General features: G+C 41.1%; 1 protein-coding gene across 3 annotated transcripts in view; it reads left to right on the forward strand.

Moving 5' to 3' along the window:
* The window catches only part of NPNT (nephronectin), an 89,348-nt gene that overhangs the window by 53,407 nt on the left and 17,183 nt on the right, over positions 1-18,758 (forward strand). For 2 of the 3 annotated variants that reach the window (XM_063135653.1, XM_063135655.1), the window contains 5 exons: positions 1,471-1,590; positions 3,673-3,792; positions 4,976-5,110; positions 7,998-8,120; positions 12,055-12,504. In XM_063135653.1, the coding sequence (XP_062991723.1) occupies positions 1,471-1,590; positions 3,673-3,792; positions 4,976-5,110; positions 7,998-8,120; positions 12,055-12,504 (948 nt within the window). The remainder of the gene's footprint in view (positions 1-1,470; positions 1,591-3,672; positions 3,793-4,975; positions 5,111-7,997; positions 8,121-12,054; positions 12,505-18,758) is intronic. The other variant, XM_063135654.1, reaches the window with a different exon arrangement.

The following is an 18,758-nucleotide window of genomic DNA, read 5'->3' on the forward strand; positions in this document are numbered from 1 at the left end:
TTCGTGGGTAAGTATCCTAGTGGCTTTCCTTCTGCTGTTATAATTTGCAACATGTAACCTTTTTGTTGCCACGGAATGGAGAAATATGTAAACTATAAAGGATTTTAGTTTAACCAGAGTGAAGAGATGTGCAACCAATGAGAGAAATATCACTGGGGGGGGGGGGACCTGCTATGAGGAACTTTTGAATGATGAGAAATTACTGAAAGAAATGACTGGAAAAAAGTCTCCCAACAACCCCAAAAGATATCCTGAGGGCTTTGATGACTTCTGTTTCAGTTGCCCATACACAATATTTTCTATGCAAGTCAGGAGGAAAGCTTTTAGGAAAAGTAACTTGAAAGTGAAAAATGTTTTCCAGGAGATGTTAAGTTTGGAAGGGGAGAGAATCAAATATTTATTTTAATGGCATTATAATGAAGACCCTTAATTCAACTCTGTATATTGCTTTTGGCCGATAAATGGAACACCAATGGAAGAAAACAAATCTGACCCTAAGCATCCTCCTAATATTTCCAGTTCATTTTGTGAGATGTGAATCTTAAAGTATTAAACAAAACCCTGGCACTGTGAATGCTTCTACTGACCTGCTGGTGAAACTCTTAAGTAAAGATTGCAGAAATATTCAATATATGTTTAATTAAAATTCAACAAGAGATAGAATTTCAGTGGAACAAAGTATTAATACACTTCCCAGCAGAAACACTTAAAATATACAGACACTATTCTAAGTGTATGCTGCTAATAGCTAGCCAGTACCATTACATTTGTATACCAAAATATATTATACCAGATGGTGCCATATTCAATGCTCTGTAAAAAGATCCAAACAATACAAGAGGTGGGGTGAGATTCATTTTTAGTAATCCATTTCTTAAAAATATATGTGATCCTATCCTATCTACTGGGTGGTACAGATTATGTTCTTCACTTAAGATCTGCTTTCTCTTGATAGCCTATTGAACTTGACTAAACTCAATTTTAAAAGGAATGCATGTGTACCTATAGCCAAATATATCCTAGGGACTCAGGATAAGTGATAGAACCTCTGCCCTAAAAAGATGTTGGCCTGTTTCTTATGTATGTTTCCAGGGTCTGCTGAATCATGCACTCCTTACTTTCAGCTCCAGCTAACCATCTTTAATCATGATTAAGGCTTACAGACCTCAACCATAGTTTACAGTAACCCAAGTTACATTTGGTTTAACATAAACCTTGGCCATGGGTAAGCCAGGCATGGAGAATTGATGTTGAATGGGGAAAAGGGAGAGAGCATACACTACAGTTATGGCTCTGGGAGTATTATGTGCACACCGTCATTCTGATTGCATTTAAAGGGATGGATACATTGCAGCAACCATCCAGGCTCCAATTAGTATTCCAGATTGGGCAGGGTTAGAGAGAGAACCTGGGAGTTTAAAATGCTAATATGCCTGCTTTGCTTTTGTTTCCTCCTCCAATCTTGTTTAGATCTCAATGAGTGTGGATTGAAACCAAGGCCATGCAAACACCGGTGCATGAATACATACGGCAGTTACAAGTGCTATTGCCTGAATGGGTACATGCTTATGCCAGATGGATCGTGTTCTAGTAAGTCAAGAATGCGCTGCTTTTTTTAAAAAAATGTAAACCCATCATTTAAAGAAAACATAAACAAAACCAGCCTGCTGTGTGTGTATTATAAAGGATAAAATCTGCTAAATTAGAAAACCCTAAAGAGAAATTCATTCCATTCATTTTATTATCACAAGGTACGTGAACATAGCTGTCCTTTGACTCATGATGATCACATTTGGGAATGTGGTAATGCAATACTCTGCAGGGACCATGTTTGCCTGCCTGTGTTTACCATAAAATATAAATGCAACCCACTAAAATTATCAGGTGCCTACTGGCTTCTCTGTTTGAAAATGATAGTAGAAACTCTCCCAGAGGTCAGGTTCCTCCTTATTCCCATAAAAGTGAATATTTTGAATACTTCAGCACTCCAAGAATTGGGGGAGGGAAATGACAATTCCTGCTCTTCAGTCAAGTGTTTTGATTTTAGAATGGGGCTTTCTAGCAAGGGCATACTGGATTCTCCTAAGAATAGAAACCATACTGGTTTACTGAAAGTTTATTTATTTATTTTATTTATTTTATTTATTTATTACATTTTTATACCGCCCAATAGCCGAAGCTCTCTGGGCGGTTCACAAAAATAAAAACCATAATAAAACAACCAACAGGTTAAAAACACAAATACAAAATACAGTATAAAAAGCACAACCAGGATAAAACCACGCAGCAAAATTGATATAAGATTAAAATACAGAGTTAGAACAGTAAAATTTAAATTTAAGTTAAAATTAATTGTTAAAATACTGAGAGAATAAAAAGGTCTTCAGCTGGCGAAGGAAAGAGTACAGTGTAGGCGCCAGGCGGAAAGTTCCAATTTGTAAAGATACACAAGAGCACAAATGTCTTAAGTTACTTTAGTATTGCATCCAGTTCTGGGTACCACACTTCAAGAAGGACGCAGACAAGCTGGAATGTGTTCAGAAGAGGGCAACGAGGGTGATCAGTGGTCTGGAAACAAAGCCCTATGAGGAGAGACTCAAAGAACTGGGCATGTTTAACCTGGAGAAGAGAAGATTGAGGGGAGACATGATAGCACTCTTCAAATACTTGAAAGGTTGTCACACAGAGGAGGGCCAGGATCTCTTCTCGATCCTCCCAGAGTGCAGGACACGGAAGAATGAGCTCATGTTCATTCTGGCTGGACATCTGGAAAAACCTCCTGACTGTTAGAGCATTACAACAAAGGAACCAATTACCTAGGGAGGTCGTGGGCTCTCCCACACTAGAGGCATTCAAGAGGCAGCTGGACAACCATCTGTCAGGGATGCTTTAAGGTGGATTCCTGCATGGAGCAGGAGGTTGGACTCGATTGCCTTATAGGCCCCTTCCAACTGTACTATTCTATAATTCTAGGATACTAAACAGCCACTGGGTTTTTACCAATTTATCACACATTTTAATCATATCAGCACCTGATCTGTGGTAAATGTTTCCCATGCTATGTGGCAAGAGGATACTGGGTAGCTTGGTCATCTGAATAGGCACACTATAACAGCCCCTGAAGAAGGCCCACCAGGGCAAAAACTCATTGGGCTACTTCAAGGAATAAAACTATATGTAGACTTTGGCCTTAGCTAGACCTAAGGTTTATCCCAGGATCGTCCCGGGGTCATCCCTGTTCATGTAAATAACACATAGGGGATCCCGGGAGCAGGCAGGGATGACCCTGGGATAAACCTTAGGTCTAGCTAAGGCCTTTGTCTCTTCAAAATCATTAGGTGATTTTGGATGTTTTCTAGTTTTGTTTGACCTTGACTGGAACTCCCATAATTTCCAGCCAGCATGCCCATGATGGCTGGGGATTATCGGAGTTGCAGTCCAGCATAGCTGGAGGACAACAGGTTGGGGAATGCTACTATAAGAGGGTTTGGGCTTTGCAGTACAAAGAAGGTGGAATCAAAGAACAATTTGTTCTCCAAGAAGTTCATGTCTTATTAAAGTCGATGGTAATCTTTCCGTTGGCTTCTGCTGCTGATAAATATGCTGACGTTATGAAAAAGCTTGATAAAATGCAACCTGACAAAGCATTTAAATATGATGATGTCCCCACAGATGCCCTCACATGTTCAATGGCGAACTGTCAATATGGCTGTGATGTAGTGAAAGGGGAGGTGCGCTGTCGCTGTCCTTCTCCAGGCTTACAACTAGCATCCGATGGTAGAACTTGTGTAGGTACGTCAAAGGCCCTAAATGTGTTCCTTCATGCTCTCTCACCTATGAGCGATGGGAAATTCTGGAAAGTCTTTTCCAGGGTTGGTTTTCTTTGGAGGAGGGAGTCCTGGAAACTAGGTGTCTTTATAATCTGATTTATTTGCAAGTGTTCAAGTTGAGCAGGTATAATAGGTGTGCAGAAATAACATCAGATTCGCATCAGTAGTGGTCTATTCCCAGCTTTTCAGTCATTGAATTATAATGATTTTTTTAAAAAACAAAATGACAAATGGGCATCCTTTTGTTGTTGTTGAGGGCCACTGAATGTCAGCAGTGAACGGGGCCAAAGCCAGTAGTAGACAGAGCCAAAAGTGGACAAGTCATCACTTTTCCCTTTTGATCATTCTCTTTTCTTCCTCTTTCTGCCACCCCCTTTTTTCTTTCTCCATCTCCCTTCACACACGGTGGGCTGCCAGGGAAGTGACAAATCTCTCTTGCCAGATGTCTGAAATGATCCCATCAGGCTTATTGAAATCAGGCTTAGCCACAGGTTAATCACCCATTTTAAACCATTGATGCAGTATGTCCTCAAGACAAACATGCATGTTCAAGATGTCTGACACATTTCAAGAATGAAGAGTCTTTGTGAATCTTACTCTGGTACACCGGTTGAAACAACTCATTCAGGAAATACTTTTGTGAAAGAAAAAATGTTTCCACGATGGAAAAAATATTCCATGAGGGAGTTGTTTTAAGTGGCCTACTAGAGGAAGATGCATGAAGACCCTTTGCCCTGAAGAAGATCATTTTCAAAATGTGTTGGACCAACTTCAGACTACCATAAGTTGCTATTTTTAAGCACCAGCTTGTGGCTTTGCCTCTTCTCCCTACCCCTTAAAAAACACAATGATCAAAACATTTGGGTGGTGCCCCTCCCTTTCTTCTGTTGTCAGTATTTGGCCACAATGCAAATTGGTAGTTGCATTTTACATAAAGATCTACAGCTCAGGGTTGGAAAACAAAACTGAACAATAGTATTGCTTATTATAAATAAATGGCATTCTATATGGCTGGCTGGAAAATGCTGGGAGTTGTAGGACATTTTTCTGTCTAAACATGCGTAGGATTGTACCCTAAAGTATTTTTTAGAGTTTATATGCATAAAGCCTATTGCTGCAAATGTCAAATGGATTTCTTCTTGCAGATGTTGATGAATGTGCCACTGGGAGAGTTACCTGTCCCCGATTCAGGAAATGCGTCAACACTTTTGGAAGCTATATTTGCAAGTGCCATAAAGGTTTTGATTTGATGTACATTGGAGGCAAATACCAGTGCCACGGTAATGAAATTAAAGTACCACAAATGCTTTCATGGAAGAAAACTGTTTGCATGCAATATGTGTGTTTTACACTAAAGCCTTGTACAGGAATTATGCCTGAATAGGGAATATAAACATGAGTAAGAGGAATGGGGCAGTGCCTGCCAACCCTGCCCCTGGGTTTCCAACCTCCCCATGTTGAGCTGGGAGGTCTACAAGGGGCTACTACTCATGTTCACTTGGACATGAATAGATGCCTCATTGCCACTGGGAACCCTGCTTTATCAGGATTCCCAATTACACAAAAGGTTCTACTTGTGTTCAAATGCGCAGGAGTAGACGCACCTTGCAGATCTCCTCAATCAATATGGGGAGGTTCAGGGATAGCCCTGGGACTGGCATCAGCAGTGCCCGGTGCCAGAAAACTGAGAATCTGGCAGCTTCCCAAGGATGCCAGTTGTTGGTTTGAGAATGCTTCCAGATGAAGCTTTCATTGGGCCATCACCTTGCCTCATTCATGAAATTTTATGGAGGGTCCAGATGATGTCATCTTCAACTTGTAATCCTCCTGTGTCTTTCCACTACTTCTTCTGTCTTTTCTCTTACTGCACACAATTGATTAAAAATGAAAAGCTGGACAAGTTTCACAATGCCTTCACAATGCTAGTGCTATGAGTCCTCCATCTGGAAGCACCCCTAGTCTCTATTTTACATTGTAGTTGTATTTAGTTACCCAAGATTAATTATACGTCATATACTTTGATACTATTTCTTCTAATCTCATGCATTTTTCTTGTAACTAATATTACAGCTAGAAATCTGATTTTTGATGGTAATGAGTTGTCTTTTTTCACGTGAACCTGCTTAAAATAAGATAGATTCCAATGTGATTTGTGTGTTGTGGAATACTAATTTAAGATTTACTGAAATTGAGCAGCTAAGATGCTATAGAAGGAAGAGATTTCTTTAGCTGATGCACAAGCTCTTCATAGTGAACTCATTTGTCAAGTCCTAAAATTACTAATATAAGTCTTATTGATTAAAACAATCTGTGATCTCTCAACAAGATTATCTTTCTGTTAACGCCCATGCACATGATAAACTTCTTGCTAACAGAATGACCCTCCTGACCATTCCTGTGCAAATATACATCCACATTTAAATTTATTTTAGGAATGGTACAGAGCCAAAAACGTTTCACCAACTTATATCCTGATAATTGCTGTTTCCGGAATCACCAATTTATATCCTGATAATTGCTATTTCTGAGGCTGAAGCTTTCTGGGTGGTTCACAAAAATTAAAACCATGAAAACAATTCAAAGTATAAAACAAACAACAGTATAAAAACACAGTATAAAAGTACAATATAAAAGGATAACCAGAAAGAAAGAAAACAGAGCACTAATGCGGAGATTAATACAGATTTAAAATACAGATTTAAAACAGCAAAGTTAAAAGCTAAGATGATAAACTGTTAAAATACTGGGAAAAGAAAAAGGTCTTCACCTGGTGTCGAAAAGAGTATAACGTAGGTGCCAGGCGAACCTCTCTAGGGAGGTCATTCCATAGCTGGGGTGCCACAGTGGAGGAGAACCACTGAGGATGATCTTAGGGTCCGGGCAGGTACATATGGGAAGAGGCATTCCTTCAGATAACCTGGTCCCAACAAGATATTTGACAAATAGTAAACAATCAACTTAGCCACAAACATTTATTTATTTATTTATTTATTTATTACATTTCTATACCGCCCAATAGCCGGAGCTCTCTGGGCGGTTCACAAAAATTAAAACCATTCAAAGTATAAAACAGCAGTATAAAACCATAATATAAAATACAATATAAAAGCTCAACCAGATAAAAACAGCAGCAATGCAAAATTACAAATTTAAAACCATGTTATTTAAAATTTATAGATTGTTAAAATGTTGGGAGAATAAAAAGGTCTTCACCTGGCGTCTAAAAGCATATAATGTAGGTGCCAAGTGAACCTCCTTAGGGAGCTCATTCCACAGCCGGGGTGCCACAGCAGAGAAGGCCCTCCTCCTGGTAGCCACCTGCCTCACTTCCTTTGGCAGGGGCTCACGGAGAAGGACCCCTGAAGATGACCTTTGGGTCCGGGCAGGTACATATTCACGAATACAGATGCCCTGTCCAACTCTAGACACATCTTAAAAGGGTATTTCTGTGTGGCTAGTTATACTAGAATGTAGACATGCAGTTGAACACACATTCAGTTAAAAATATGCAGGGTGGATAGATGACATCAGCATAATATGTGCATTCTAGAAATGTTGACAAAGTTTGCAAATAACAGGCTCATAATGTGAATTTTCCCTGACCGTAATACTCACCCTACCCAGAATCTCTTGCTCTATTCCTAACTAATAACAAGACCTATTTCAAGCTGGTGTCCTGCTCTTGCAGTGCCAATATTCATCCAATCCGGCTCAGATTTAATCACCTTAACCAATAGCATGGCTCCAGTGCTGTCCTTCCTTCCTGATAGCTCCATTTTAGTTTAGCACACATACATATCCATTTTTTTAGAGTTATAAATTATTTTTAGAGTTCTAACCTTTTTGGTGAAAGTTTGGTGATGGTTTCTCAGTTGTTGATTGAGAAACCTCACAAATATGATTTGAGTGGAGGGAACTTTGCACATTCTGATATGTATACAGAGATGCGTCATCAGGGCAAAACATAATTAAAATCAATAATTCCTCGAGGTTTTTTCCCCCTTTGGTTTTGACCATTGTCATTTCAACATTTTATAATAACAATATGATTTATTTCAATATTTTAACAAGAGAGCATGATAAGCAGGGATTTCATGCTTAATTTGAAAGTATAACTTATGATTGCTGTTATATGTAAAAGGTTTTAATGCATTTTTCCTGTTTCAGACATAGACGAATGCTCGCTCGGCCAATATCAATGTGGAGGTTTTTCACAATGTTACAATACGCAGGGATCGTACAAATGTAAATGTAAAGAAGGATACAGAGGTGACGGAATGAACTGCATAAGTACGTAATGATCATTTCCATCTTGTATTTCAATTCCAAATGAGATGGGAAATACAATCAGGCATCTTCTGTGCTAAATTATGAGATCCAGTTGTGTACATCTCAATTTCACACAGCAATTTTAAAGGACTGGATAGTAGGGCTGTGCACAGACCCCCTGATCCTCTTTGTGGCCCGATCTGGAAGTTCTGGATCAGGCCCGATCCTCTTCAGGCCGATCCACCCGTCCCCCGCTCCGCAGAGCAAAGCAAGATCTGGCTTTGCCACCATCGCCACATGGACAGTGGCGGTGGCGCCAGGTAAGCCACCCCCCGCCCCTTACCTGCGTCCGTCGCAGGCTTCAATTGAGGTCCCAGCTGGAAGAGGCCTCGGCCTTCACTTCCAGCTTGAACCAGGGCCGCAATTGAAGCCCACGATGGACTGCGAGGGACGCAGGTAAGCCTCCCTCCTCCCTGTCCCCTTACCTGGCTCCATCGCCATCGCTGCAGGGACTGCAGCAATGGTGGCAGCACCAGATGAGTCCCCCCTCCCCCCCACTTATCTGCGTCCAGAGCTCCAGATTGAGGCAATCCTCTTCGCCTCGATCCGCAGCCCCCCCGACTCGCTTCTCCTCCGCCTTTTCCGGAAGCGAATCAGGCCGCCTCGCTATTGCTTCTCCGACCCGAAGAGAAGCGGATCACAGCCCTACTGGATAGTGTATTTAAAGTTTTATGAGCCTTAATATTAGAGCTGTGCACAGCCCCCCTCCTCCTGACTCATCTCGGAGGCCATTTTGGAGAATCTGAAAGAGCCCTGATTCAGCTCACAGTGTTTTGGAGCTGGGCCTACTCACATTGGAACTGAAGCTGAAGTGACGTTTGGCCCTCCCAAAGCGGGTCAGCACTTTTGTTTCCCCCCTTCCTTTCTCCTCCCTCATCCCCACTCAACCATCCAACATTGAGCCACCGCTGCCCACGAGACATACCTGTGCAATCTGTTTTCATCCATTGCAGCCACGATTTAAAGGTAAGACGGGGGCTCTCTCGTTTTCATAGATCTATGGCTGCAAACTATGGAAACAGTCCTTTACAGCTGCTGTAGTTTGTGGTCCTAGATCCATGAAAACAAGAGAGCCCCCATCTTACCATAAAATCATGGATCTAAAATAAGAAGGCGAATGACAAAGGTCAGTCCTGTGGGCAGTGGCAGCTCTGGGTTCTGGAGAGGAGTCAACGTGAAAGCTTGTACACTGACTTTTAGTGGCTGAAGGGAAGTTTCAGTGGTATGTTAAGGTTAGGGTGAGTCCTCAGGTTAGTGTTAGTGTTGAGAAGGCATGGTATCCCGGGCAGGAACCAGGGCCGAGAAGAGCATAGCAGAGCCAGCCAGCCAGAATGGAACACCAGGATGGGTTAGGGTTATGTAAGAACATAAAAAGAGCTATGCTGGATCAGACAAAGGGTCCATCTAGTCCAGTATTTTGGTCACACAGTGGCCAACCAGCTGCCCATGGGAAACCCACAAGCTGGACATGAGTGCACCCATGTTCTCCAGCAATATGGTAACAGTGTAACACTGATACTGGAGGCAGCAAATAACCATCAGGCCTAATAGCCAGCGATAGCCTTATCTTCTGTGAATTTCTCCAATCTCCTTTTAAAACCATCCAAATTGGTGGCCATCACTACGTCTTGTAGTAGCAAATTCCATGGTTTGACTATGCGCTGTGTGATGGAGTACCTCCTTTCATCTGTCCTGAATCTCCCACCAATCAGCTTCATGGAATGACCCCTCTTTTATGGGAGAGGGAGAAAAATGTATCCCCTTCACTTCTTTGCTGTTGTGAAAACAGCAGTACCTGTAATGACCTGTTGAAACTATACGTAAATTTGCATGATGTGATTGCCTCTTAGAATTTGCCAAGATAGGGCCAACAGTTACTTCTGTTTCCTGCATGCTTTTGGATGTAACTAGATTTTAAGAGAGAGAAAAGTATCTCTGCAAGTAAAGTTGTTTGTGCTTTCTTTTTATTTTCTGCATGTGAATGAGGGTGAATATGAAATTTGATCGCTTGTGAAGAAATTTAATTGGTAGTGTGGTTGTTTCTGAACTGTATACAAACCTGATGTTGTTCAGGTGACATGCATGTAAGATGGATCCGAATCAGTGATTTTAACACAATAAGTTAAAACTCCATAGAGTTCTCTTTCTTCGGGAGAACGTGGCCGATAGCTTTGCTGATAGTACCAAATCTTTCACCAGCTTTCGATGGTATTGAAAATGAGACGGGTTTTGGCTCAGCTGAGGCACGCGGCCGAGGTGAACAGGATCCTTTTAATGTGATTCTCTCTGAGACGGCATCTCAGAGGGAGATGTGGGGTAAGGGACTGTCTCTGTGTGTCTTGGTACAGTTCCTAATGCAGTAAGGTTAATCAGGAGTCCTGGATGTAGGAGCCCTGCTAGAAAATCAATGTAATGATTGCAGTAAATTATAATCACTCCCCCTTAGCAATAATTGCCTTGTCTTCCAATTCGTTTTTATGGAGAAGTAAGAATGCTATTGTAATTTTTAATTTTGTAGAAACTCTTACATAGTGCAATCTTGGGCAGGTCTGCTCAAAAGTAAGTCTTGTTGAATTCAGTAGGATTTATCCCAGATGAGTGTGTGTATAGGATTGCAACCCCATTTGTTTTAAAGATTGTCATTTGTACTGTGTCAAGCCTAGAGTGTTAATGATATTGGTCTTATAGACCAAGCACCAGAGCACACATTACACTTGCCAGGAGGAGGCTGCTGAAAATGTTCTCCCCATGGCAATGCCACTCTCATCCTGGTTACAAAGTGTAGAACTACTTACCATGTGAATGGCCACCATTGCATGGTGAACCTCCAGAGCCTTTCTTTACATTTCTAGTGTGTATTGCCAGGAACATGGACACTCAGAGCGTGATGTCACTCGTCCACTGTGCTTGTTTTGGAGTGCATAAGAGTAGGTTCAGAGACAGCTTGAGTCCTGGCATCAGTGCTACAGCTCACAGATGCTGCTCTGAAAGCACCTCCGTCCAGCATAGCTATGTCATGCAAGGTGGGATGGAGGCAGTGGAGGATGGTGGCTCCAATTTCAGTAGAGTTGTGATCCATTCTGGGTTTTAGACAGAACCAGCTAGAACTCTAAAGGAGCTCTCCAAGGTGCATTCATAGCCCCACTGAAACTGGAGCTACCAGCCTCCACTGGAGGGAGGCATACATGACATGAAATGAGTAGGTTTGGCCTATAGCAGCCACAGAGTAAGACTATGCCAGTTTCTGCTTTTTGGGAAATGTGTCTCTCTTCCCAAATATAGAATCATTTTGCAGCTACAGTGGTGCAATTCACTACTTGCAACCCTACAGTTCAAGCCCATTCGTACAATGCATATGCCTGGAAGAGTGTTGTTGTTGTTGTTGTTGTTGTTTTAAAAATCAAGATAGGCTTGTATGGATAGTTCTTGAAAAGCATTTTACTTCAGAGGTATTTGCATATGCATTTTACATACTTGATCTGGGGGGTTCTTGAATCTTTGATGTGTGATAAATGCTACCATGCTTAAGCACATGCCTGAAGGGGCCATTCCTGATCCCACATCACTATAAAGTGATTGTTTAGAGTCATAGAACTTAGTCATTTTGAACTATGCAGACTATCTTACAGTGTTATAAAAGGGTCTACTGATAATATTGCCATAAAAGTATAGAAATCATACACTTATTAATCACATTTCAAAGAAAAAAGAACGGGACTGGGATTAAGAAAAGCTAGGAGTAGATTCAGTGAAATACCTTTGGTCTACCTTTGACTATCCCGAAGTAAATAGGAGTTCATCTGTTGCTTTCAGCAGAGTTAGCATTCAGTGGAGCAAGCTGTTTGTTTTGCATAAATGGATGACCTTTCCTCCTTTTTTTTCTTTCTCTCCCCAGCTATTCCCAGAGTTATGATTGATCCATATAGTGTATTTAAGGGCAATACAACCTTTACTAAAGGTAGTGGTGGCATGACCAATCGGATACCTGAAACTGGTGGTACAAGGCAGCCCATCAATTCACCACATGTACCAGCAGCAAAGCCTGCTCCTAAGACAACAGTCCGACCCACACCAAGGCCAACCATGAGGCCAACGTACAAACCGTTTATCAGACCTGTAACAACAAAACCAGCTTTGAGACCAGTGACGAGACTTCCACCGGTGACAAGACCTCCACCAGTGACAAAACCCCCAACGCCACCTCCAACTCCAGCTAAACCTATAACAACAAGACTTACGACTAAGGAGCCATTGCACATTCCCAGTGAAACTACGCCTCAGGAGGCATTTACAGTTGATAACAGGATACCAGTCGATCCTCAGAAACCACGAGGCGATGTCTTTAGTAAGTAACTCTGGATCTTCCTAAACCAATGGAGTGTGAAAAGTTGTCAGTGAGAAACTTCAGGAATCTTACGTGAAGTACAAAACTGTTAAGTAGTGATAGCTCTGTAGGTGTTTCCCTCCTCAGCCCTTGGCAGATTTGTGCTGTAGGTGAAGCTCATAAATGCACATGCACGATACATTGTGCTTCTTGCACAGCTGTAGCACATGACCAAGTTCAGCTCACAAAGCCGTCTAACCAGCCGATGGCTGGTTGGCCACTGTGTGAACAGAGTGCTGGACTAGATGGGACCCTGGTCTGATCCATCAGGGCTCTTCTTATTTATTTATTTATTTAATTACATTTATATACCGCCCCACAGCCGAAGCTCTCTGGGCGGTTTACAACATTTAAAAATAGTAAACATTAAAAGTATACAATTTAAAACACACACACACACACACATAAAAAACAGTATAAAAACAACAGTATCCATTTAAAAACAACAATTGTGGGGTCCATTAAAAACAAACTTAACGTTGTTAAATGCTGTTAAAATGCTGTTAAAAATGCCTGGGAGAAGAGAAAGGTCTTGACTATATGTTCTTAACTATAGCACACTTTGGAATGTAACTCTGAAAGATGTTCATAATCCAGTGTGTAATTAAAGAAGGTCTAGACAAGCATTTTAGCATATTCAGTGTTATGAAAAATATTTAACAATAGATTTGGAAGACAAGGAATGGAACAAGTTGCTGTGATGCGGGGTGTTTCTTCAACTTTATGACTGAATAAGAGACACAAAGCAGATTTAGTGATGACATTTTTGGAGTTAATTCTATTTTAGAGTGCAAGGTTTCAAGAGACACAGTGCTCTTCTGCATGAATTCACATAGCCACCCCCAGGGTATTTATTGCTAAGCAACTGCAAAAAAAATCAAATTAAAAATAACTCTTAATTCCTGCTTCATGGAATGTGCCCCCCCAAAAGAGATACATTTAAAGCTCATGGTTGTAAAGATGCTCCTTGCGTGAGGAAGTCTCATTGGGAGAACCGTATCGAGAGATATTGCATTACTCTTATGCCAAGTTGACTTCATGCCACAGATGACATTTGCTGGCTTGTGCATTTCAGTGTGCCTGCCAAGAAATACCCAGTACTCTGTTTCATCTTTAGCACCACGACTAAAGTTAATTATAGTGCTTGGGAGGGTATTTGGATAAGTCTTCACTCTTCGGCCTCATAAACAGTACTGCTGCTGAACTAAATGGGATGTAAGTTTTGTTATCTTACAGCAGATGGACAAGTGCATTCCTTGATGGCTTGAGGAATGATTTTGGCTTTATTTCAGCAACCCCCAGCAATATAGTTCTTGAAGACATCTTAAAATTCTCCCCTCCCTAAAGTGACAGTTTGGTTTGGTTCCTGTTCATCTGTAATATATGTGGTAGGCATGGAGTCCTGATAGGGTGAGGAGACAAAATGGTAAGATGAAGATGAAAGCATGACCTGGAAACATCTAATACTTATGGAAATAAATGGGAATTGTGCTCTGGTCCTGTGCAATTCCAGTGTCAGAGGCAGTAAGCCTATATACACCAGTTGCTGGGGAACATGGGCTGTTGCACTCTTGTCCTGCTCGTGGGTTCCTGGCTGACAGCTTGTTGGCCATTGTATGAACAGAGTGCTGGACTAAATGGACCCTTGGTGTGATCTAGCATGGATTTTCTTTTGTTCAGTTCAATGTTGCCCATACAGGCATTGGTCCCTGTGAATTATGACCAAAACATTGTTTCTGAGTTGCCTTTTCTTTTTCTTTTTTTACTAACGTTGACCAGGTTTGGACAATTATGGGGGGTAAGAAGCCTCTGTGGCTTTCCCCCCTGCCCCTCCCCACTGCTCATGTTGTGTGCATGATGTTCATTTACATAATTACCCATCACACTGTGTGGCTTGCCATATCATTCAAACCGTGGTGCATGGTGGCACTGACTTCCTATCCTCTGTACAACTCGTGGCTTATAGTAGGGATTGTAGGGTGGGTAATAAGTCACCACCACTGAGCACTGTCCCAGGTTTAAACAACACAGCATCCCATTTGGCAGTGCAGGTAGTTATGCAAATGGCAGTCTTAAACGCAGCATGAATGGGGTGGGGAAAAGAAGCGATGGTGCCCATTGAGTGCAATGAATCAAAGTTAAATAATAAATCAAATGTAAAATAATGCAAATAAAAGTGTCTTCAGGACTCCAGTCTGCCATTCAAGCAGTCCATATTGTGTTGTGCCTGTGGTATCATAGAAGACAGGAAATAGTCATAAGAAGGAACAAATGAGCGATGATGCACTGAAGAAGGCTCACAATGCTTAAGATCAGGCAGTCCCATAAGCTGTAAGGGTGCAGATCCATTTAAAAGTGGGAGGTACAAATTGCGCTCTCTCTCTCCCAGGCCCATGAGGTTGGATGATGTCAGTGGTCGTAGCCATACTCATTGATGTCATCATCTTGCTCCCTCCTGTTTTTCCATGTGAGAGAGGCACGTATCCTGTGCCTCTCCTCCCATGGAGAAAGGGAGTTGGTTCTGCATGGCGTGCAGCATCCTTGAAATGAAGTGGCCCATGCCAGGAAGACTAGCCGTGAGTGGGGGGATGCCGGATTAATCAGGGACATTATTTCAATCAACCAGATATTTCCAACCATAAATCAATTTGCTAATAAACTTGCAGACCTGGTTTTAGTAACTGGTTTCTGTTTAAATACCTCATTCTGTATACCACAAAGCCAAGGAATAAGAATTTTCTGGAGAAAGTTTATTACCACGTATATTCTCATAAGTGATTTGGCTGGTCAGCTCTTTTCCTTATACTACTTTTCAGTGCAATGTTATGCATGCCTGCTCAGAAGTAAGATCCACTGAGTTCAAGGAGCCTCCCTCCCTAGTAAGTATGTATTGGGTTATGGCCTTAATGCCAAAGACTGAACAGCCACACTTTCTGCTGGCTTCACTGTGAAATACCAGTTACTCAGCACACATTCAGAGCTATAGATAAATGCAATTTAAAACCATAATAATCACGTTATCCTTTACTTGATATACATGGAATCAAAGGCACAGCTGTGTGATCTACACATGAGATTCCTATCATGCTTTGGATGCTGACAATTTGTTAAGGTTATGGCAGACACCCCGAGGCTTTATTCTTTCAAAAGAGCGCAGAACTTTTGATCAACCCAGCACCAAGAGGAATTTTTGAAAAATTGTACACATACAGAAATATAGTTTAAATGTTACTGTTTGGTGTTTATAGGGATGAATGAGAATTTTGCTCCAGTTCAGTTTTTATTTTTAAAAATCCCTTAAATTTGCAACATTCCCCATATTCAGGACAAAAAGAGTTTGAGATTAAAAAAATAATGGAATGTGGGAGAAACCAAAACTGATAAATTTGTCCATCAAAGCCCAGGGCTTGGAGTGCTTTTTTCTTAAAAGTCTGGATTTTAATCCCTGTGTATTCAACTGTGATAGTGGCTCTGAATGAGGGTTGCCACCTCTTTTTTCTGACAAGCTCCTCAACTTTAACAGTTACCTGGAATGAAGGTACATCATGCTCCTCCTCATGATGGGAATAGATCTACTTACTGAATTTGGCTGGTGCCAAGACGTAGGTCTTGATGTTTAGTAAAGTGATGGCCATTATGATGGCTCTCATGTGTGGATGTGTCTTGGATTCTGTGCCAGACTGGGTGGTACTAACCTTGCTGGGAGTCAACCACAGAGACTCTGACGGAGATCAGGTCTATGGTGCAAGGAAGTGCTGCAAGTTGATTTTGGTAAGGAAGTGGTGTAAGACTAAAGGGTTAAGCCCCCCCCCCACTGCAACCCCAGTCTAGAACAGGATCCTCACAGCTGCTTTTTGTTAGGTGAGAGTCATACCTCATCCAAAACACACTATTTTATTTTTATTTTTAACTGGTCTTAGCTTGTTAATGGTTTAATACGTTTTTAATTATTATTATTATTATTATTATTATTATTATTATTATTTATTTATTTATATAGCACCATAAATGTACACTGGGAAAATTATTTATTCTTTAATATTGCTTGAATTGATTTTGTCTGTACACCACCCTGATATTCCAGTTATGTAGGGCGGGATACAAATGTTTTAACAAATAAATAAAATAAATATTTAAATACGTTACCGGAATGTGCTACAAACATTGTTTCACCACATATTTCCCAAAGCAGCAATTCCTCTATGACTCTTTCCAAGTTGTGCCCAGGCAAACAATGATAACATAATTCATAAATCCTATTATCATACTATAATTTATTTAGTAGTTCCTCATTTCCCAAACTTGAATTAGGTTCAGCCTGAACTTTGATAATTTCTTTTGAAGTTTGCATGAAAATCAATTTTAAAAAATAGTTCACATTTTTCATAATAAATGCTTTTATGCACAATATGCAATTTTGTAAGCACTTTTCTTCATATAATGCAATTTCAATACTATTTCCCCTAATATACACATTTTTTGTGTGCTGCTTTTTGATTGTTGAATGACATTGCAAAACTCGGGGAGGTGCGAATTTTGAAGACTACTGAATGGATTTTCCCTCATCCCTATTATTTAAACGGTACCTTCCAAAGCAACAGAAATTGTAACACTCCCATATTCATATAGGACGCTTGAGGAATTTGATGTCCGTACATATTTTTATTTATGTACATATTTTAATGCATACATTTAAAACAAGAACATGGAAACGGGATGGAACGGACTTTATAAATGAACACATGGACAAGTGTCACAAACCGGAAATAGACTGATTCATTCATCCCTGTTCTCATATGCTATTAAAGTCTTCCTAAAATAGTTAATACAAAATGATTAGATCATAAAACCAGTCGAAACACCTGCTGAATCTGTTTTAACCATAAATCTTACTCAGTAACTTGTATTTGACAATTCAAGTCCAATTATAGCACACTCTTGGGAATCCTCCCTGGCATAAGAGCATTCAATCTCTTTTTAGAAGTTCTAGTATAAATCTGCCACTCACGAGATAGCCTCATCCCTCCCTACCCCACAGCCCCGATCCAATTTTCATAGGCTGAACATATTCTAAAGAGTTGGATAGATTATGAACAGAAATGAGAGAGAGGTGAATAGCTACCATAACTACATCATCTTCAGGAAGGCTGCCTCTGTCATGTTGCCATTAATCTTCAGTCTTTTTTGTGTGGGTCAAATGAGTGCTGATGCTGTGACAGCTTTCACCCTTGACCTCTGCATATTCACTAGAACATTTGTGGGGAGCCCCCACTCATGGAATCAATCCATACACTGCCCTGCACATATATAGGTCAGGAGCAGAATATTATTTATTTATTTATTTATTTAAAACATTTCTATCCCGCCCTATATCATTAAGATCTCAGAGCAGCGTACATATGCCCCCATGATGCCACTCTCTTCATGCATGTTCATTTAATCAAGGGATGGGCAAGATCTGGGGCCCCAGGGGCTAATTTCCCCTGGAATGATGTACCCTGCTGCAAAATCCCCAGCAATTTTGCTTTAAAATAAGGTGCGGGGGATCAAACTCACACTCCTGGGAAGCAAAATTACTAGTTTTTTTGCTCCTGCTATCAATGGTGCAGCAATGGGGGGATTGCACAAAAGGCCAGGGAGGGGGGCTGCATGTTGCCACCCTGATTTAACCCAGCTTCACATCTAAAGGTGGTGGGTCATGTGTAGGCCTGAAAGCCAACATGCACCATCTAAGTAAGTGGCCGACTCCCAAGACTGGAGGAGGAGATGCCAACACTATGAAAAGTCCTTGCATAATATTCTGAGATTCTTGCCTTGCTGAACAATGCAATTGTAATAAGAGAGTGCTATGACAAAAGACATTTTATAACAGCGGTGCAGAATTCCGTTTTTGAGAAGCTTTTGGGAACTGCATTCCAGTGGTGGGCAGGGCTGGGCTGGGAACATAGGCAAAGGGGCAGGACTAATATACCAGCATATTGTAGCTTAAACTCTTACTACCAGTAACTGCAGAATTGCCAGGGATTGCCAGAATTGCCAGGGATTTTCTGGTACCCGGTAATTGATGACACAGCCCAGGGTGCATTTCCTTCCACCAGAGAGAAGAATAGAAACTACAGAAACTGCCCCTCCAATAAGAAATGAAACGAATGACATCTTTTTCTGCAGATCTGTTGGAGCATGCTAACTGAACCACTCTTTTTATTGCTGTTTTA

This window comes from Elgaria multicarinata, chromosome 10, assembly GCF_023053635.1.
Source record: "Elgaria multicarinata webbii isolate HBS135686 ecotype San Diego chromosome 10, rElgMul1.1.pri, whole genome shotgun sequence".
In the NCBI taxonomy this organism is placed as follows: domain Eukaryota; kingdom Metazoa; phylum Chordata; class Lepidosauria; order Squamata; family Anguidae; genus Elgaria; species Elgaria multicarinata.